Consider the following 22,097-nt stretch of genomic DNA (forward strand, 5'->3'; position numbering starts at 1 on the left):
AAACACAATGAAGCCAGCTGTCATTTGAGCCCCTACCTATCAAGGATACCAGAGAACAGCAACACAGCCTGAGTCCCAGCCCTCTGAAGGCCCAGCTGGAGGCTGCCCTTGGCAGAGAGTCACCCCGGCGACACAGCCCACCTCTGCCTGCATGCTCTTCCCACATCTCCCGGCAGCTCCATGAGGCCCCTGAACACCTCCTCCTTCCTCCCCCTGTGCTGATTCTGTTCATAAAACACTTCTTCCTCAACCCAAATTATCCCCCAGGATAACCAGTTCTCCATCTGCGGAAGAAGGACAGCTCTCTGCCAGCACTTGACGTAGCACTGGGACACTTCGCCCAAGAGACAGGTCAGGCCAGGCAGTTCCATCAAAACCAATAATTTCACTTACAAAAAAAAAAAAAACTCCTATCCCACACTTAGAATTCTATGTGGAAAAGTAACTTTCATCAGTGATATGTTTAAAGCTCAAAGATGATCATTAGAATAATCTTGGGATAGCAGGATGGGATGAGAATACAACATCTAATTATAAAGGATTGAAAACAATGCACGTACATCATCTCTAGAAATAAGTAAAGCCTCAATAGTCCATGAACCTCAAGAGTCAATTTCACGAGCCTCCAGACCTCATGTCTGTATTTCTCACAATGACTTTCAAACCACGTTGACCGTCACCCACAGTGAGAAACACATTTTATATCTGGCCCAGTTCACACATGCCTATAAATGTTCACATGAAATAAAAGTTTTATGAAACCATACTTGTTGTGAGTGTTATGCATTCTGATATTTTCAAGTTTATTTTTTTCACGGTGTTCACGACCTACTAAATTGATTTCATGACACCCTAATGAGTGATGATCCACAGTCTAAGAAACCTATTTAAAGGAATTTAGGAAAACTCCTCCCAGCGTGGAGCTGCAAGAAAGTGTAAGGGTGAAGGTCAAGGCACCAAGGTTACAGAGTCCAGGCTTTGAATAAAGCTGGAATCGCCTGTGACTCAGGAGAGCATGGTGGAAGGAAATAAGGGGAAGCATATAAACCAGGTCTCTGCCCGGTAGCTAGATGACCATGGGCAAGTCATTCCCATGTCCTGCTTGGATTAAGCCTACTTATATTAAGGCTCTCTATATTTCAATGCTGGAAGATACAGCCTATGAACCTACATGGCAACTAAATCAGTTTTGGGAAGGGACCAAGGATGAAAGCCCACAAGGTTACTAACAGTCAAGGAGACAGGATTTGGAATGTCTCTAAGAGACACCTGGAAGCAGAGGATCCCCTCCTCACACCTACAGGAGCAGGACACTAGTTCCCTCAGGAGGCCAATGGTTCATAGTCCTCCCTAGGACTCCTCCCTTGAAGAAGAAAGCTGCCTTAGGCTTCCCTGGCAGCTCGGTGGTCAAGAATCCACCTGCCAATGCAGGAGACACGGGTTCGATCCCTGGTCCAGAAAGAACCCACATGCCATGGAGCAACTAAGCCCAAGCTCCACAATTACTGAGCCGGTGTGCCTGAAACCTGTGCTCCGCAACAAGAGAAGCCCACGAATGCAATGAGAGAGTAGCCCCCATCCACTGCAACTAGAGAAAATCCCAAGCAGAAACAAAGACCCAGCACAGCCACAAATGAATAAATAATTTGAAAAAGAAGAAGAAAGCTGCCTTGCCCAGGTTAATTCCAGCTCCCCAAGAGCAGCCCACAGCCAGCGCCCACTTGGTGCAGATCCCACTGTCCCATTTCTGAAGGACCATCACAGCTCCAGCCACCAGATTGGCTTCGGCCTCTATAACAACAACTGCACTGCAGTTCAACTTCTCTCTTCCCTGCTTCCCTCCCTCCCTTACAGATGTTGTGCCCAAGAGCTCCTCCCCCTATAAGCCACCTGTCTGCAAATCTCCATCTCTGAAGACAAAGCTGCAATGACATTGGCCAGGGTCACAGGAGGACATTTAAGTAAAAATGGTACCTTTAGGACATTTTTCAAAGATGTTTTTGAGAACTGTTTTTCAGAACTAACATTTAAGGAGCAATCACATGTGTTTTTGCATTCCAGGTCTCATTCAATCCACGCGGCATCCTGGGAGGCAGGCTCTGTGTTGTTACCTCCATTTCACAGATGAGGAAACCAGAGATTCGAGGGGTTAAGAAAGGCACCCAAGCCCTCACATGTGATCAGTGGAGGGGCTGAGGTCTGAACTCAAGCCCTAGTCCTCATCCCACTCCACTGAAGCTCTGCGATCACATGGGCCACATGGAATGACACGGATTCACTCATGTCTGTCTCCTTCTCAAATCTCTCCCTCCTCGGTGGCAGGGGCCTCGTGCTATGGATCTTAAGTACTTAGTGTAGGCCAAGTCCACAGCAGGACCCGGGTGATAGTAATGTGACAATATTTGGTGGTATACTCGGTAGTGATGGTGGTAGCAGTCAGTGCCTCGTGTGCACTAAGCCCTGGGCTATGCCCTTTACATAAAGCATTTGGCCCTTTCATTTCTCTGTGACCTGAGTCCTTTTATGATGTCTAAGCGGTGAGTGGGCTTTCCTGGTGGCTCAGCAGTAAAGAGCCCACCTGCCAATACAGGAGACGCAGGTTTGATCCCTGGGTCGGGAATATCCCTGGGAGAAGGAAATGGCAACCCACTCCAGTATTCTTGCCTGAGAAATCCCATGGACAGAGGAGCCTGGCAGACTACAGTCCACGGGCTTCCAAAGAGTCAGACACAGGCTGCAGTCCATGGGGTCCCAGAGACAGACACGACACACAGCAAAGCTCACCTGGGACCCGCCACAGATTCGAGTTCCGTCTGGCAGATGCACACTGTACCGGCGCTAAGGAGTCATGAGGGCCACAGTGAAACTGGCCTGCTAGGGTTCCCCAAAATGCCACACGATCTTTGTGGCTTTTCCCATCAAGAGGAAGAGGCTCCTCCCCTTTTCTTTCTTCCCGTATTTCTCGGGTGGTGTGACCTACTTTCACTAAGAGAATATGGGAGAAGTGCCACTGTGCAAGTTCTGAGCCTAAACTTCAAGAGGCCCTGTGACTGCTCCTCATGCACTGGGCATGCACCCACCAGCACGTGGCCGAGCTCAGGCCAGCCCACTGAAGATGAGGCCACCTGGAGAAAAGCCTCAGGTCTCAGGTGTGCCTGCCGGGGCCCCAGACACGAGCAGCCAATCCTCACCTGGGCCAGAAGGACCGCCCAGCTGAGCCCAGCCCAAGGTACTAACCCACAGAAACATGAGCTAAATAAAACAGTGGTGGTGTGAAGCCACTAAGGACTGGGGTGGTTTGTTAAACACCAGGTAATTGTGTCCGGTCAAATATCCAAAAGTAGAACCACCAAAGGATTCTTCCATAGGAGAGATGACGAATGAGCAAAAGCCTTTTCCAAAGAAGTAACTGAGTGAGCTCATCTCTGACTCAAACCAAAGTGTCTGCGATGTCCACGGGCAACCAGAAGCGGCAAGAATTCTGACGGGCTGGAAAACTGGAAATTCTGACAAGAACCAGATTGTTCTGCCAGCTAAAAGCAAAAAAGAGTGTCTCTTTATTTCATCCTTAGCAACACAAACAGACTGTGTTCTCCCCTAAACATCCCCTCCTGTATTTGATGAGATAAAGAGATCTAGCATTTCACTTCTCAGGTTTAAAGAAGTCAAGTTAGAGGTAAAATCGAATACCTCAGCTCCAAGGAAGTCAAAGGAAACCATGGCTCTGGGGGCTTGAGCAGGGTTCGCTGTTTCTCAGCAGGCATCCATTTGTTTTTACTCCCGAGCTGGTCGACACATCCCAGGACCCCCTGAGGTTGACACACCCCTGTGCCCAAGCTCCAGCCAAGAGAATGTGAGCAGAAGCAATATGCATTCCCTTCTAGGCTGAAGTGGCTGTGAAATGAGTGTGCTTTCTCATATTCCCTTTCCCCATCCTCCTGCCCAGTGGCGAGTGACCTGGGTGACTGGGAGGGAGGCTGCCTGACCAGGATCGCCTGCAGTGGATCTGTGCCACGAGTGAGAAATGATGCTTCCCGTCGAGCCACAAAGCTGTCAGGGCTTATCTGTTACAGCAGCTTTCACAGATTCTGACTAATACCTTAGCAAAGAGAGAACGTTTTAAATGCAAGCCCGAAAAGTAGTTTATGAGCTCAAGTTCTCCTGGTAATAACAGAGCCGCGTTACTGGGTGGGAAAACTGTCAGGATGCCCTGGCTTCCTTGTTCTACAGTTTGCAATGGATGGGCAACATTGAAATGAAAAGCAGATGTCCCCCCAAGAAGGCAAACGGCACCATCCCTCTGTGGTTGACTCCAGAAGGTGCTTGTCTCCCCTACAGATTTCACTTCTGTGTGCAGAACTGAAAAAGTCCCCACTAACATTTCTCAGATTCTCAGTGACTTAATGCTCTGTGCTTTTTTTGGCTGCACCACATGACTTGTGGGATCTTATTTCCCCAACCAGGGCTTGAACCCATGTCCTCAGCAGTGAAAGGGCAGAGTCCTGACCACTGGACCACTAGGAAATTTCCAAAGCTCAATGTTTTTTTAATGTTTTTGTTGAAGTGTAATATCATAAGAGAAGATGGGTACAAGTCTGCAGCTCAATGGATGGTCATAATCTGAACCCACCATGTAACCAGCACCCAGATCAAGAAACAACATCGCCCATACCCTGGTGTCCCCTCTTAGTCCCCACCAGTCTTCCTGTAGGTAATCACCATCCTACCTGCTATCACCTATGATTACTACAGATGACTACTTTCATCTGTCCCTGAACTTCAAGTACATGGAATTCTACGGAACATACTCTTGTGCATCTGGCCTTTTTTGCTAGTCATCCGTGTCTTATACAGCTGGAGTTTACTCACTCTTGATACTGTACAGTATTCCACTGTGCACTGCTGATGGCCATTTTAGTAGCTTCCAGTTTATATACTGTTAAAGGAAATTATTGTCACTCTAGCCTACCAGGGTCCTAAAGTCAGGGACTTCAGCGGAGAAACTCTTTGTCTTTACCAAGAAACATGGCCAAAGCTGAGGTTAAGATTGAAGCATTCACATACTTCTGAAAATCACTCCTCAACAGGCTTTAATGAGGACAATTTTTGTTGTTGTTGTTCAAACAAAAATGATCAGAGCCTGTAAACCAGGAAGTGATTTGCTCTTTAGGAAAACTACAAGCTACAGCAAAACTAGCACTAAAACCCAAATCAAATGACTCCCTCAGAGGACTTACGTTCCCCATACCATTCGTTTATTTAAAAGGTATCTACGAATACACACCATGTGCCAGGTATGGATCTGGGTACTCTCGGAACAGCAGGAAGTGAGAGAGATGGAGTCCCACCTCTCTGGAAACTTATATTCTAGTGGGGAAGACGAACACTCAACAGTCAAATAAACATCCAATTAGAATATGGAGGGGCTTCTGTGGTGGTCCAGTGGTTAAGAATCGATCTTCTAACGCAGGGGACAAAGGTTCAATCCCTGGTCAGGGAACTATTAATAAGATTCCACATGTCGTGGGGCAACTAAGCTCACACACAGCAACTACTGAGCCCCTACGTATCACAACTAGAAAGAAGCCTGGGTGCCGCAAGGGAGGTCACACGAGAGGCAACTAGAACCTGATGCAGCTAAATAAATAAATGAATATTTTTTTCTTAGAAAATGTGAAAGTGACAAGGGGTTATGAGGTTGTACCAGGGGAGAACCTGATTTGGAAGATCAAGGAAGGCTTCTCTGAAGAAGTGACAGCTGAACTAAATTCTGAACAATGAGTAGGAGGGTAGTGGGGTCAGAGGAGAGGGGAGAGCAATTCAGGCTCAAGATAGAACATGTGCAAAAGCCCTGGGCTGGGCAGAGCTGTGTCACACTGAGCAAGACCAGCTGGAGTCTTCAGCTAGAAAGTGAAATTCAAGTTGCAGTGTGGTTCAAAGAGAGGCTTGTGAGGGCCCAGAGAAGGCAGATGTTAAGGATGCTGACTTAATCCTGGAACAACGAAGAGCAAGCCACCAAAAAGATGGACCTCTAACCAAAATGGAAAATGGTCCTTCACCATTCTATATGCCAACGCTGCTTCCCAAAGAATAATGTTGCCCCAGATAGAATTATTAATACCTCCAACCATACATTTTTCCAGGCACACAAAAAATCCAGATAACTGTCAAAATTCTCCTTTGCCACGTTGCCTAAACTCTAAAGAACGGACCCCACCTTTAGGGAGGGAAGGTCTTCAAAATAGGGCTATTCCATAAGAATCAGCACCCCCACCATCACATCCAGACAAGAGACAGTCCTGCAGACCTCCCTCTCTACCTTCACCTACATTATATAGGAGTCTTCTTCAAAGGGCACGGTAGACATCCCACCCACAGCCTAAAGGGACCCCCAGAGTTTAAAGGGAAACTGGTCCGAAATCTATTTAAAATTGAAATGCCATCAACATGTTTTCAAAATGAGGCAGCAGGTGGGGCAATCACAGATTTCAATTCAATTCAATTTCAATTTCAGTTCTGAGGTTTGCCGCCAATGAAAGCATTGAAAGCCAGGAAGCTAGCACAGAAAGCACTGAGCTCAGCCTCGTTCAAATCGCCTCTCTGACCGCAGCTGAGCGCTCCACCCTCAAATTCACTGTCGGCTTCCCCGAGTGCTCTTGACCATGACACGTAAGCACCTTCATTCTTGCATCATGTCCTTGACTCGGGAGCGTTCATCTTGCCTCCCAACAAGATGACAGACTGAGTTAAGGACAAGACAGAGTCCAGCCGTGGTAATAATGGAATCAATTCTGTTTATCAAGTACTTACTGTGTATCAGCAAGGAGCTCAGGAAACACCAGCCATGAGCCCTATAAACTAGGTTCTAATGACAGCCTTTGACCTCTGAAAAAACCAAAAGCTCAAAGAGCTTCAGCAACATGATCAAGGTCCCATATGTGTGTACTCATTTGCTCCATCGTGTCCAACTCTTTGCGACCCCATGGACTGTAGCCCGGCAGCTTCCCTGTCTGTGGAACTGTCCAGGTAAAAGCGGGTTGCCATTTCCTACTCCAGGAGATCATTCCAACCCCAGGGATCGAAGCTGCATCTCTTGCGTCTCCTGCATTGCCAGGTGGATTCTTTACCACTGCACCACCTGGGAAGCCCACTATAAGAAGCCAAGATATAGGAACTTCCCTGTGCTCCAGTGGTTAAGTCTCTGTGCTTCCGATGCAGGGGGCATGGGTTCCATCCCTGGTTGGAGAACTAAGATTGCACGTGCCACCCGGCAGAAAAAAAAAGAAGCCAAGATTTATATTGACGCCATCCTGTCTCCAAAGCACAAATCCTTTATCTCCAGTGGAACATGTGCTCAATAAACACGAGCTGGGTGCGTGAGAGCAGGAGAGGAGAAAAGGAGTAGGAGGATTCCTTCTAGAGACATCATTTCTTTGGCCTTCTACAATTAAAGATGCAGCAAAGAGTGATATCCCTATTGTTAGAACCATAAAAATAACCCAGTAACCACCTCCCAAAATAGAATCATCAACAATATGACTGACACGAAAATCCAAATGTCTCTTTAGGATGTGAAAAATAGCAGCAGCCCCTCCAGGCTCTGGGAACACACCCTCCACCACCCCACCCCACCCCCGCCCCCCGCCCATCAACGCCACCACTGCTTCTAAATGGTCATTTCAGTTTCTCTTATCTGACCTCCAACCCCACCAGCCTGGAATTTCAGGAACTGAGTCACAGCAATTACGGTTTCAGAATACATCAAATTCTCTTTTTCGAACATTTGGCCATCTCACTCACCCCCACACATCCCGCTCTACAGCAATGACAACAGTCACTTCCTAGTCACTATGCTCCTTCACAAGGTCCAGACACCCCCCGCCCCAGCCCCCCACATGACGTTGCCCTCCCACCAGCTCCTCCTGCACACACACCCCCCACTTCCTGTTCCCGCCGGAGCCCCGTTCACTCTTCCAGGGCTCCATGTTGCTCTCCTCTGCCCGAAACACCCACCCCAGCCCTCACCCCCTGTCAATCTAGGAACTCCCACTCCTGCTGGAAGATTGTTCCCAAATGTCAGCTCCAGTGTGGAATCTTCTCCTCTCCTCCCAGGAGTACGGATGTCATTCAAAGCCTTTTCACACCCTTGGTGTAATACTTCTCATTTATGTACCGGAAGTAACTGGTCCTGCTGTTCTCTTCTCCCCTCCAAAGACCAGAGAGATTTTCAAGGGCAAGCACAGTGTCTTCTTTCTTTCCAAAGCCCATACTGCAACCTGATGTTATACAATGTATTTCTTCTAAGTTACTTAATTGCTGTTCTTCCAATAAATGTCCCTGAGGGCAGGGGCTCTGGCTCCTTTCCTGGTCTAGTTTTAGTTCCTAGAACAGTACCCGATTCATGGTAGGCACTCAATGAATATTTACTGAATGAATGGATAGATGGACAGATGGCCAGATGGATGGGGAAATGGCTGGATGGATAGATGGATGGATGATGGAACGGAAAAACGGCTGGGTGGACAGAGGAATGGATTGGTGGGTAAATGGGTAGACGGATAGACAGATGTGAAAGTGAAAGTGAAAGTCAGTCTTTTCCCACTCTCTGTGACCCCATGGACTATACAGTCCATGGAATTCTCCAGGCCAGAATTCTGGAGTGGGTAGCCTTTCCCTTCTCCAGGGGATCTTCCCAATCCAGGGATCAAACCCAGGTCTCCCACATTGAGGGTGGATTCTTTACCAGCTGAGCCACAAGGGAAGCCCAAGAATGCTGGAGTGGATAGCCTATCCCTTCTCCAGCAGATCTTCCCGATCCAGGAATTGAACCAGGGTCTCCTGCATTGCAGGTGGATTCTTTACCAACTGAGCTATCAGGATAGGTGTATAAAGGCAGGATCATATTTCACCAGCCCAGGGTCACAAGGCCATGGAAAGACAAAGCCAGGATAGGAAATCGTGTCTATTTGATTTCTGAGCCTTCACTAGCAAGTCCAATTTTTACTGCCTATCTAGAGATGCAAAGTTTGGTTAACTGGGCAGTGGGCAGTGGCAAGGTGAAAGAAGAGTCTAGAATTTCCCCCAGGAACATTGTTACTGTTGAGCAAAGTTAATTTCTGTTTACTAAGCGAATGCCAAGACTCAATAAGGAGGACCAGAACCCTTCTAGTCTGGATCTGAGTTCCCCTTCTGATCCAGTAGGGCAAATTTTTGCATGTGGGCTACAGGGGAAAGAGACATCCAAAAGACATAGACAAGCAAGCAAAGGACAATTCCTAGGACTGACATATATACACTACCATGTGTAAAATAGATAGCTAGGGGAACCTGCAGCATAGCACAGGGAACTCATCTGGGTGCTCTGTGATGGCCTAGAGGGGTGGGATGGGGAAGAGGGTGGGAGGGAGGTCTAAGAGGGAGAGGACACACACACACACATAGCTGATTCCATTTGTTGTACAGCAGAAACCAACACAACACTGTAAAGCGACTATGTGTGTATGCTAAGTCGCTTCAGTCATTGTCCAACTCTTGCCAATCACACCGACCATAGCCTGCCAGGCCCCTCTATACATGGGAGTCTCCATGTAAGAATATTGGAGTGAGCTGCCATTTCCTCCTCCAGGGGATCTCCCCAACTCAGGGATTGAATCCGCATCTCTTACGTCTCCTGCATTGGCAGGTGGGTTCTTTACCACTAGTGCTCCCTGGGAAGCCCCATAAAACCACTATACCCTTATTTAAAAAATAAAAAGAGAAAGTAAAAAAGAAAAGGTAGCAACAACAGCAACAATAACAGTAACATTAATAAAGGCTATCATCCTGAATAAACGCTATCATCTCTTCGAGACACTGTCAAGAGTCTGAACTGCTGTGCCTTTCAATTCTGTGCAACACAGCTTCCCTGCAACACCAAACGTTTCTGGGAAGACACTGAACCCCCACTTCCTGACTCACAAGGAGGAAGAGCCAGTAAGAAATGAGACCCAGAGGTAGAACAGCATGAGGCTCAACATTAGTTAAAAGTGGATTACAGGTAGAAACTAATACACCTGTATGTTTCTATAATTCCCTGTAGTCCCTTTATTAAAAAAAAAAAAAAAAAAAAAAAAAACCACTTACAAAGGACTCAGATTTTTATAAGACTGAGACTTTCTTCTTGAAGCAATCAGAAAGATGGAAAGAGAACTGACAAAGGATCTTCCTCTACATGTGAATCAATGCTGCTTATTGTGAAACTACTTAAAAATTATCTTCCCAACGAGAGAAAACACACCACCCAAGCAATGGAATGAACCAGCAATAGGAAATCAGCCATGGACCCAGGGTGAGGAAGGTATTCAGCAGAAAATGCAAATAATCTTGTGCCCTTGAAAACTGGCTTTTAGCTCACAAATGCCTTTCACTGATAGATTTTGCTTGCTCTCTCTCTAATTGAAATATAGTGGATTTGCAATGTTCAGTTTCTGGTGTACAGCAGAGCGACTCAGTTGTATACTTCTCTATCTTGTAATGAACTAATGGAAAAGAATTTCTGTGTGTATACACACACACACACACACACATGTATAATTGCTCTATTTAATCTCAGTCTGTTGCCTCAGACTTGCCCCTCCATCTCTGAAATGGTGATTTTTCTCCTTTAGAACAACCTCAAACGGCAGTCCCTGAACAAAAAGGAAGCCAGCTCATCACCTGAGTTATTAGCTAAGAAGAGACAACGTTTTCTGTCAAACTGAGAGAGAAGCCATCTTAACATAATTGTCTAATTCTACTCAATATTCATCGTACCAAGGCACAGATAGATTCAGGGCTTCTCCACGGAATGTCACAGAGATAAGACCTCCTGTGTATCTTTATCTAAGATATGAGCTGCTTCACAATACAGATTTTTTAGCTCCAGTTCCTTGACACCTCAGACTTTCTCAGATTACCTCAAAGAATGAGAAGTTGTTTGATGTTTAATTCCCTGACTCCACCCCAACTGTTACATAGGCTAGCATCCCCTACATGCCCCCACAGCACCCTGAACATCCCCTTCAAAGTCTAACAAGAAAGAAGCTTTTTATTGGAGTATAATAGCTTTGCAATGGTGTGTTAGTTTCAGCTGCACAATGAAGTGTGGACGCAGCGTGGAAGCAGCTATATGTGCACACAGATCCCCTCCCTCTGGACCCCCCTCCCACCCATCCCATCTCAGCCCTCTAGGTCTTCACAGAGCACCGTGTTGCGCTTCCTGTGCTTTCCAGCAGGTTCCCACTAGCTCTTTTACGCAAAGCAGTGTATATATGTCAGTCAGTCTCCCAAGTCGTCCCACCCTCCCTTTTCCCCTCCTCTTTGCCCACATGTCTGTTCTTTCATCTGTATCTCTATTCCTGCCCTGGAAATGGGTTCATCTTTACTATTTTTCTAGACTCCACATATATGCATTAATATATGATATGTTTTTCTAACAAGAGTGAAATTAAACATTGCTGCATGATTTGTATCAATAGAACGTCTTATCTCTCCCATTACACTGGAAGCCCCACGACAATAAGAATCTTCTCAATCTCATTCACCATTGTGCTCCTGCCATCTAACATAATTCCTGACACAGGGAGTTTAATGAGTGAATACTTTTTGGAAGGAAGGAAGGATGGATGGATGGATGTGGTAAATAGACAAATTTCCCACCAGATTTCCAAGCATTCGTCACACCTCCAAATGCCACATGTAAACGCTCTGGATTTTGTGAATGCTATAAAAAGGTCAACAGTCTATCACACAATTTTTTTTTACTTTTGTATTACTTTATTTTTTAACCGTGTGTGTTTTAAACACAACCCCCCATAAAGATAAATGTCTAAAAAGAAAGATGAGAAGGACACAAGGTTGCTATTTCCCTGGGGTCTCTCTGGATCCACTCCGATGGGGACCAGTGAAGCCTCATCTGTTTCTGGTATGTGTCTTTAGAACATAAGCAAGTGCTGGACCAAGTGGTAAGCAGGGCCTCCTTCCCACCTCATCACCAAATCCCCTTCTCACCTGCCTCTTTTCTCTCTAATTTTATCCATTTTCTTATCTTTTCTCAGTTTTTATGTCCTCTTTTCTTTTAATCTTAAATTTGGTATTTCATATTAAGAAGAGTTAAGAGTTGACAAAGTTAAGTTAAATGCGCTCACATTTGCTGTTCGGTCGCTCAGTCACGTCTAACTCTTTGTGACCCCAGGGACTGCAGCACGCCAGGCTTCCCTGTCCATCCCAATCTCCCAGAGTCCGCTCACATTAGGATTATTGTGAAACCTACTGCTAGGGTCTAAGGCAGCTCTATCCAACAGAACTTTCTGCGAAGCATTATACAATTTCAATGAAGACACAGGATGAATGATGTCAAAGAATCCTTGCAATTAGATCAAATGCCAAGAACGATAAGGGGCCACGCTTTTGAAAACATGAGCTTACAGATAATGAAATTCTCAGCTGGTTCCCCTCTCCAACCCAGGAATTAATTGGACTGCAAAGACAAAAGACCAGAGGATTAAAATTGTATTTAATAATTTAACTACTTGTAGCTGAAAAGCATCTAAAGGAGACACATTATCAAAATTGTGATATACTGGTCTATTTATGTGTATATGCACATGTGTGTGTACCTGTGTGCATATGTAGAGAGAGACAGAGACAGAAACAAAAAGATAGAGAGAAAGAGACAGAGGCAGAGGAAAGAGACCCCAACAGCAAGAACATGTACAAATTATTTTCAAACCTTTGGTTTATCTTTTGACCAGTTAAGTTTTCTGAATCTTTTTCTTTACTGACCCAAATACACCATAAGCATGCTACATCTGCTTCCGGGCAGTACTTGGAGTATCACTGGTACTCAGAAATAATATATTTTTTAATGAGTTTCTAATAACCGGTATATCATATCAACTAGATTTTCAAAGGTCATATTTTCCATATTTACTTAGAAAGGCATTCTGTTGCCCAGTGACCAAGCGTCAAGCTCTCCCTGAGTGCTCTACAGCTCAAAATGAATTGGCTGCTGCCTTTTCAACAAATCAACCTTTCTTCTTGTTCAGATCCAGCATTAATCTACCCTTAAAATTTTTTACTTCATTTGGGACTTTGAGCCCCAAATCCCATTTCAGGTGGAAAAAATAAAAAGTCAAAGCAACAAACACAAATTCAAAAAGCCTGTGCCTTTTATCCACCTGGGACCCCTAGAACACATTCAGAAGAAGCCAAGAGATAAGTGGAGTCTCACTCACAGGCCTCTGGGATCTACTTCTGGGAAGGGAGAGAAGTAGAATAATAGAGGCTCCAGTAACCTGTAGCCTCATATGTGACTGTACACACAAAAAGGCCCTCTTGGTATTTCCCTGGTGGCCCAGTGGTTAAAACTCCATGCTTCCAATGCAGGGGGTGCATGTTCAATCCCTGGTTGGGGACCTAAGGATCCCACATGCTGCATAGCATGGCCAAAAATAGGGGGGGCCCTATTAATGATTTTACTGAGAAAGTTCAATGTGAACTTGAAGACATCATAAGTTCCTAGGGAAAAAATATGCCAAAAATAAAATGAACGTTTGATTCATCTTTGTTGTTTTTAAAAAGTACATATTCTAATTTCTATGTGCTAACTACAGACTAAAATAAACTTGAATCCTATAAAGTCAATGTTGATGAAACCAGCAATGACTGGATTCATGCAATACTTTGGGGATTTTAAGAATAATGTCTATTATAAGGTTTTTAAAAAGCCAAGTGAACTATATTCAATATCCTGTGTAAACTATAATGGAAAAGAATATTTAAAAAGGAATGTCTATATGTGTGTAGCTGAGTCACTTTGCTGTACAGCAGAGATTTGCACAACATGTAAATCATCTGTAATTCAATAAAAAATAAAAATTTAAAAAGGCTTAAAAACACAGTTTCTAATCTATGCAGGAAAGGGGACAGCTGGTTTATTCATTATAATCATCAATGCTAGGTTTTCATAGTCAGAAAATTAGAGCACTGGGGTTTTTCTAGCGAGTCCATGGGAAGTTTAGATTTTTCTCACAAGAAGGGTGAGAAAATATAATCTAAGCAAGCTGGCTGTCTGGGGCCAGACTCACTGGTGTCACCTGAAGTCTACAAAGAAACATACCTAAGAAGAAAACCCACCTAAATACATGAAAGTCACATAGTCATTTAATGAGTTCCCGTATTAACTCTGTCCCCTTTTGACACAGTTCCCTACAGCTAAAGAAGTAATAATTTTCATCTAACTTAGAATTATCAACAGTGGATACTTCTCTTGTACCACTTCGTTACTTTTCACCATAACCCTATAAGGTAGGTACTATCAGCCCATTTCACAGCTGAGCAAACTGAGGCCACGACATATGGAAGCCTTGCCCGACTTTACACAGTTGTAGGTGTCAGAGCATAGATTCAAACCCAGTTCTTTCTGACTCCAACCACATGCTAGGAATTCTAAATCTCTGTATTTTATTGTCTCCCTATTTCTAATGATGTCACTTCCTTTAAAAAAAAAACTTTTTTTTCCTTCTCTGCCAAACTGCAAAAGCTTCTTGGGGTAAGAGTAATTCCACCCAAAGCCTTGTCTCAATTACAACTAAGGCACAAACGGCAGGTGGGCAGCTCCTCTAAAGAATGCTACAGAGACAAGTCTGCCTTGCTTATCTGAGGGATCCTATTTCTTATTCAGAATTTAGGCAGTTTCATAATAGAGATTCTCAGCTCCAGTCCCCTGTCACCAGAGACATTCTTAAACTACCTCACCGAGAATGGTCTTATAGAAAATACAGAAAGTGGAAACAAAACAGGAGAAATTATGTGGCAGTCAATCTAGATTTTTGTACAAAAGCAAGAAAATCTATTCTTCAGCTCCCTGAGCACACACAAATTTACTATTTCCCGTGGTTTATGGACTTTCCATCTTAGCATCCCCAATTTCCATGGCAGCACCATGGAGCCTGGGGCTCAGTGGTTTCCTTGCCTTATGATCATCCTACACACCTCCTACCCAAGAATGGCAGAGGCTGGATCCCCAGTCCCTTCTATTTTTGAGATGGAAAACCCCCCACCCTAGCTTTTAGCTGGGACTAGGGCTACCTGAAATTAACATGACATTTCCCACACACTCCTTTGCAGCAGCAGGGTGTGGGTATTTGATTAAGTTCTAGCTAATAGCATTCAGGCAGAAGTGTAAGAGGCAACTTCCTGTTCATGTGTCCTTCGCCTTCCTTTACCATTCCTCCTACCGTTGGCTGAAATAAAGATGTGATGACTGGATAGTCCAGCATCCTTCTTGAACCATGAGATAATTTTCACTTCTGGGGTTGTAGAGTGGAAAACTGAAAAGAAGACAGGACCCTGGCCTTTGGACTTCTGACTTTGGTGACAGAATAAAACCTTAGGCATTTTCTATGCAATGCTGATCCCATTTTAATTAGATTCACCCTGAGGAAATACGCAGTGCCAAAAACGCTTGAATAAGGAATAGCTCTGAGGTTCCAAAATTAGTCCCAGGTAATTCTGAGCATATCTGAGAACAATCTTAAGTAAGGAGTAAGTGTTAGTTGCTCAGCCGTGTCCAATTCTTTGCGACCCCGTGGACTGTAGCCCACCAGGCTCCTCTGTCCTTGAAAATCTCTAGGCAAGAATACTGGAGTGGGTTGCCATTCCCTTCTTCAGGGGGTCTTCCCGACCCAGGGATCGAACCCAGGTTTCCTGTCTTGCAGGCAGATTCTTGACTGAGCCACCAAGGAAACCCCAGGATAAGAGGATAATCTTTCCCTTTCCTGAATATCCCTAAGCATGAAGTCCTAAACAACTCAATTTCAAGGGCTGTCAAATTGCCCCTTCCCCTCTCTTGCTCCTTCCCATCCAGCCCAGTTGGCATATATGAGCAAAGCAGCAACACAAGGGGGCCACATGTTCACAGCTGGATTTTGACTCTCACATGGCAGCTGGTTTCATAGCAAAGTAACCCTGCAGCCCAGTCTCCTCTTACACAAAGCTGCCCCACCACTAGTTTAGTTTGGAGACAATCCTAGGAGATGATATCTTCTGAGTGCTTAGTCTGTGCTGACCTCTGGTCCAAGCATCTTACATACTGTTAACAACTTGGAGCCACTTAGCAATTTTTAAAGGTAGGTATTGTTACTGTACCCATTTTATAAATGAAGAGCCTGAGGTACAAAGAGGCTAAGTAACACAGCTGCGAAGTCTCAGGCCAAGATTCCAAGCCACAGTGATAGCCTGACAGGCTGTGCACATGCCCACTACCCTACATTGCCTGGAGAGGAGATAAAGAAAAGCGATTTAAAAAATTAAGCATGGCGACCTCTTAAGCTGCCATGTTTCATTAGAAACTTTAATTCTGCCTTAATAGCTGCACCAGAAAATGCTGACCACTGTTCCTTCTTTGAATAAAAGGATCTCCTGCTTCAGATGTATCATTAACTGCATGTTGCAAGCAACATTCCCATCGTTAATAACTGCAGAGCAGCTGGGATAGAAAAGCTGCATAAAAATGTTTAAAAATCACCCTGGACCTCAGCAAGCCACAAAGACAGAAACTGATTCATGAAAGTGAGAGGTAACCTCAAAGATCTACATGTTCCTGGGCTAAGACACCACTGGCATTCTGCTCGAGGGGTTAACGTTCTAGAAAACAATCCAACAGTTTGCACCAGAACCAAAATGTTGCCATTTAAAGGGATGTGGGAAATCCTCTCACGCAGTGTGTAAAACTGGGGCTCCAAATCCTGGTAAAGGAGGAGGGGGATGGGGGGTCTATGACACTCACCAGCTAAGCGGGCTCTGCTCAGATTTCAGGTTAGAGGACATACAAGTCTCAGAAGAAAGCAGTGCCACGCTGCAAGCATTCTGTACAACTGACAATGCCACCCACACTCACCAGGGATCACTTTACTTTCTCTGGAGGGTGGAGGTGCTACAACTAAACTGTCAGTCAGTGCTAAGTCACATCTCAGACTCTTTAATATTCAAATACTTTCTTCCCCTGATCTCTGCCCAGCTTATCAGGGCAATCAACTGGTCCCTAAGACATTCCCCAGAAATGTGACATTTCTCACCAAACTCAGCCATAGCTGGTCTAAAAACGGGCACTTTCCAGACCAGAGGTTGAAACTCAAATGCTTTACAGGGGCCAAAACTGGGTGAAGCAGGCCTGGTCGCGATCGATTGAGACAAAATGGTGAATGTGCACCCTGCCTATGAAAACAGCTGCTCTCAGCTCCAAATGGTAGTTCTAAAAAGAAAGTGGGACCAACAGTCAGCAAACTTGAAGCTGCAAAGTCAGATACGTTTGTGAAATCTTCAGTTCTAAAATGTTGACATCAAATTAAAAAAATGTTTGACACCCTAAGGGCTAAACAAGACTATAGGTGATTTGGCATCTGGAGAGAGAATCTGCAGCCAGCGACAGTCGAGTCACCCCTAGGCTGGGCATCCCTGGCTAGGGTCAAGGATCTCAGGCCTGATGCAAGGACCCAGGTAAGCAGTCACTTGGAGTCTTCCTGTACCTAGCCGGAAGAGAGAAAGGGCAATTTAAACCAGGATCTGAGAAGCACTCCATCTGGAACCACCTCTTCAGAGAGGGCAGAGGCCCAGGGGACAATCACGGTCACCTTTCTAGGGGATACACCATCTGCAGAGGCAGAGGCCACCTGTAGAGACCTCCATGGGGCAAGGGATGTGGAAAGGCATGAGAGCAGGAATCGGTAGGGAGGGGCTTCCCAGGTGGCGCTAGTGGTCAAGAATCTGCCTGCCAATGCAGGAAAGGTAAGCGATGCAGGTTCGATGCTTGGGTCGGGAAGATCCCCTGGAGGCAACCCACTCCAGTGTTCTTGCCTGGAGAATCCCATGGACAGAGGAGCCTGGTGGGTTACAGTCCATGGGGTCGCAAGAAGTTGGACATGACTGAAGTGACTTAGCACTCATGCATGCACCTATCTGGCGAACTGACCAGGCAGGACAGGTTCACTCTTCAGATAGCTGCAGGAAGGGAGAAAGGGTGGATACACTTCCTCAGCCAGCGGGGCCTCTCAGCCCCACCAGCCCTTCCTGGATGGAGCATCTCTGCCCCACATACAGCACCCCTTGTATTAACAAGACCTTTCTGTGGTGATGAATTCCTAGTTTGGGAGGTCACTCTGACAGCCGTGGTGCCTTCACTCTCTGCCTAATTCAGTCACTTCTAGGAAGTCTTTTTTTACCTTCTCTTTGCACAAATGGGCCAGAACCCCACAGCCTACCTTGGCACTGAAATCCTTGCTTCCCGAAGCCCCTGCAAAGGCAGAAGGAGGCATGTCAGACAGCCCGAGGGGCCCAGCCGCCGGTTAGTTCCCCCGCAGAGTCACCCCACTTCCCCTGCCCCTCTGGCCCAGGTGCAACCTCCCAGCCACAGGCGGGTGCCCAAGAGTCTTCCGCCTTTCAGGGGGAGGGGGAAGGTAGGAGTTCAGCGGTAACCTCCATCTCCCCTCAAAAGGCAGAGAGAGGAGTTTGCGACCACCAGGTGGCGGGGTTGGGGGAGCGTTTCCGTCGTGGTGGGGGCGGAGGGCAGGCAGGAGATCTGCCCACAGAGATGCCCGCGTACCCTCGGAGAAAGAGAAAAGAAAAAGACGCATCGGGAGGGAGACTGGCAGAGCCCCCGCGGCGGTGGTGTTCCCGGGAGGACAGGGACTTAAAGAGGACTCCCCATGCCCAGAGGGACCGGGGACCGGAGGGTTCCCGCAGTGATGTGCACCGGGAAACCGAGGAGTGGAAAGGAGAACCCAGGCCCACAGGGAGGAGCAGTAAAGAGATAACACAGGGCGCTGCCCTCGGAGACACGGAGGAGGAGGAAAGGATGCCCTGTGCCCGCAGGGAGATAGAGAGAGGACACTCAGGGCGCTGCCCCCGGAAAGGAGGGAAGGGGGGTGAGGGTGCCTCGAGCCCGGAAGGAGGCGGAGGGACAGGGAACCCCGTGAGAAAAGGCACTAGAGACGCTGCCCTCCCGGGGAGGGACAGCCGTCCGCGCCGCGGCCCCAGGGCGCTCCGAGGCGGCTGGGAGGGAGACAGGGCAGGAGGCACCCCGCGGTCGGCTGTCTGGGACCCGGGGGAGCGGGAAGCCGCAGGACCGTCCACCAGGGAGTCCAGGGCAGAAGGGTCCGCAGCGGGGAGCTCCGGGGATGTGGGGCTTCTCCTTCCTCGGAGGCGCAGGGCGGAGGGGGGACGCGGACAAGGGTCCCCGCGCGCGCGGCGCTGCCCTCGGGGCCCCGAGAAGGTGCCCTGCGCCGGCGCGCTCTCACCAGATGAAGTCGGTGCAGTGGCTGCAGAAGGTGGGCTGCTTGAAGAAGCGGGCGGTGAATTTGTGGTTCTTCACCTCGTGCACGTTCTTCTGCCGGAGGGCGCCTTTGCGGGCGAAGCGCACAGTGCTCTCCTCTCCCTCGCTCGGCGGCGGCCCCGCGGCCGGGTCAGCCATCTTGCGCGCGGGGAGCCGGAGCCCGAGAAGTGCCGGCCCGGGGCCGCGGGACCGCGGGCTGCGGGCCCGGGAGGCGCGGAAGGAGGTGGCCGCTTAGGCGCCAGGGGCCGCGGGCGCTTCCTCTGCGCCGGCTCTGGCGGCCGCGGCGCGCGGAGCTGGAGCTGTCACTCGCCCAGCTGCCGCTGTTAGTCCAGCTGCGCTTGGCACCGCTGGCCCCAGCTGCGGGGGAGGGGGGCGGAGCCCCGGGCAGACCCCGCCTCCCTCATTTGCATCGCCTCCAGGCCCCGCCCAGCGCCGCCAGCTGCTTTACATATTAGCACCCCGAGGCTGCCGGCCTCCCAGCGAGGCGTTCTCAGCCGCAGCGCTGCGGCGGCGCCGGGGACCGCAGTCTGGAACCGCCAGACCTGAGCCTCGGCCCCCCCGCGCCGCGCACCCCCGACCCTGTCCTCGGCCTGGATTGCAAGAAGGCGATAAGCACCTTGGGTGCGCCCGGGGGAACCGAGAGCGGAAAAAGACTGATGGAGCTGGGGTGGGGGGTGGGGGGAGCGGGAGGAAAAGGGTGAATGGTGGGGAGTGGAAAGGGTGGGTGCGACGGTTTCCAACCGGGCTTCTGCAGAGACTGGTACCCATCCACAGCCTATCTGTGCCATTGGTCACTCTGCACGCGGCTCCTGGAGGGACGGGCTCCCGCTGTCACTCATTCGGAAAGGCCTGTGGCTCCACACACACACACACACACAAAGACGCACACACGTACTGCAGAGGGAAGGGAGGAGCAATCATTATTTTATATATACACGTCTAACTCGACCACGAAGACAATTCTTGGCTTTGCTCGCCTGATCGTTTAGAAGAAAACTCCCTACTTTCTGTCCATCCCCTCCACAAAGAGACTCAGTTTCTGTCAACTGTAAAATGGGGCCATTAAAGGGAGTGGGGAGGTGGAGGGAGGAATAAATTGGGAGATTGGGCTTGACATATATACACTACTGTATATAAAATAGATAACTAATAAGGACATACAGCATAGCACAGGGAACTCTACTCAGTACTGTATAATGGCCTATTGTTGTTTAGTCGCTCAGTTGTGTCCTACTCTTTACAACCCCATGGACTGTAGCCCACCAGGCTCCTCTGTCCATGGGATTTCCCAGACAAGAATGCTGGAGTGGATTGCCATTTCCTTCTCCAGGGGATCTTCTCAACCCAGGGATCAAACCCATGCCTTCTGCATTGCAGGTGGATTCTTTACCACTGAGCCACCAAGGAAGCCTATAATATCCTATAGGGGAAAAGAATCTTTAAAAAAGAAAAAAAAAAAAGAGTGGATATATGTATATATGTATACCTGATTCACTTTACTGTACACCTGAAACTAATACAACATTGTAAATGAACTATACACTATATAAAAAATGTTTATAGGTGGGGAGGGGGGTTGGGAGAAATTTAAGAGGCCAGTGTTTCCCCAACTTTCACCTTGACCCATCTTCACAAATGCTGGTCACATTTGTGCACCATCTAGGGAAAAATATTTATCTAGTTTCTGAGTTTGAATAGCAAGAGGTATACATACTATGAAAATCTCTCCAGATGCTGCCACTTGCCCAAAACATCTGCGCCTGAGGCCTTCTTTTGTTTATGGGAGATTACCAAATGTTAGAGAGATGCTACGACACACTAACATTCAACTGGGACTCTCCCCTGGATGGAATCTGAAAGCTAGAAAGGCAACCGAAGAGTAATAATTATCTACACGAGTAATGCAGTGTGATTTAGTGCCCCATCCAAGAAGCGAACGGCCTGGGAAGTCCCATGGACAGAGGAGACTGGTGGGCTACAGGTCACGGGATCACAAAGAGTCTGACACAACTTAGCGACTAAATGACAGCATCCATGAACTGCACTTGAACATTGGCCCACCATGCTCCACACTCTGGGAACACAGTGCTGCATTAGACTGTGAACTCCTGCACTAGACCTAGGCTCCGAGAGTAAGCTCTGCTCACCATTATGTCACCTTGCACCAAACTCTGTGCCTGACACCTCCCCAGAGCTCAATAAACATTGACTGAATGAGTAATTGTGTGAACAAGTGAATGAATGAAAACTTAAAGGACATTACCTCTTTGCCTCCACCCATGTCCAGTAAGTGTTCAATAATAATAAACATCAGGTGCCAGGTAAGTGTCACAGATACTTGCACTGTTTTATTCAGTCCTCTAGGTAACCCTGTGTCCGTTTAGGAACTTTCATGATGGATAAAGTCAGCAAGGCTCAGAGTGATTAAAAGAGACACCCAAAGTCACATTGTCATTGAACAGTGGTTAAACCTGCTGAAGCACAAAGCGTTCTGGTGACAAAGGGCTGAAGGAGGGCCGGATGGAGTTGAACCAGTTACGCTGAACTTCTGCCTAATGAAGCTCAGCTCCTCCTAGGATGATTTTGCTTGGAAGCTGCTGAGTCTAAACCGTTATTAAGTGGCATGTGGAGAGCGATGACTGTCATACTGGAATGTCCTTTCCCTACGTAGTAATTCAAAGGTAACAAGGAAAAAATAGCCTTCACTTTTAAGTTTGACATGTTTGGGAAACTGGACGTGCCTGTCTAT

At 47.3% G+C, this 22,097-nt stretch overlaps 1 protein-coding gene across 2 annotated transcripts in view; it reads right to left on the bottom strand.

Annotated features, from left to right (window-relative positions):
- Nucleotides 1–19,649, bottom strand: part of PRKCB (protein kinase C beta) — a 378,634-nt gene extending 358,985 nt beyond the window's left edge. For both annotated transcript variants that reach the window (XM_006071162.4, XM_006071161.4), the window contains exons 1-2: nt 19,314–19,649; nt 18,279–18,310 (exon numbers count right to left, since the gene is read on the bottom strand). In XM_006071162.4, the coding sequence (XP_006071224.1) occupies nt 18,279–18,310; nt 19,314–19,486 (205 nt within the window). In that variant the 5' untranslated portion in view covers nt 19,487–19,649. The remainder of the gene's footprint in view (nt 1–18,278; nt 18,311–19,313) is intronic.
- Between the last annotated feature and the right edge of the window lie 2,448 nt (nt 19,650–22,097).

Source organism: Bubalus bubalis, chromosome 24, assembly GCF_019923935.1.
Source record: "Bubalus bubalis isolate 160015118507 breed Murrah chromosome 24, NDDB_SH_1, whole genome shotgun sequence".
Lineage (NCBI taxonomy): Eukaryota > Metazoa > Chordata > Mammalia > Artiodactyla > Bovidae > Bubalus > Bubalus bubalis.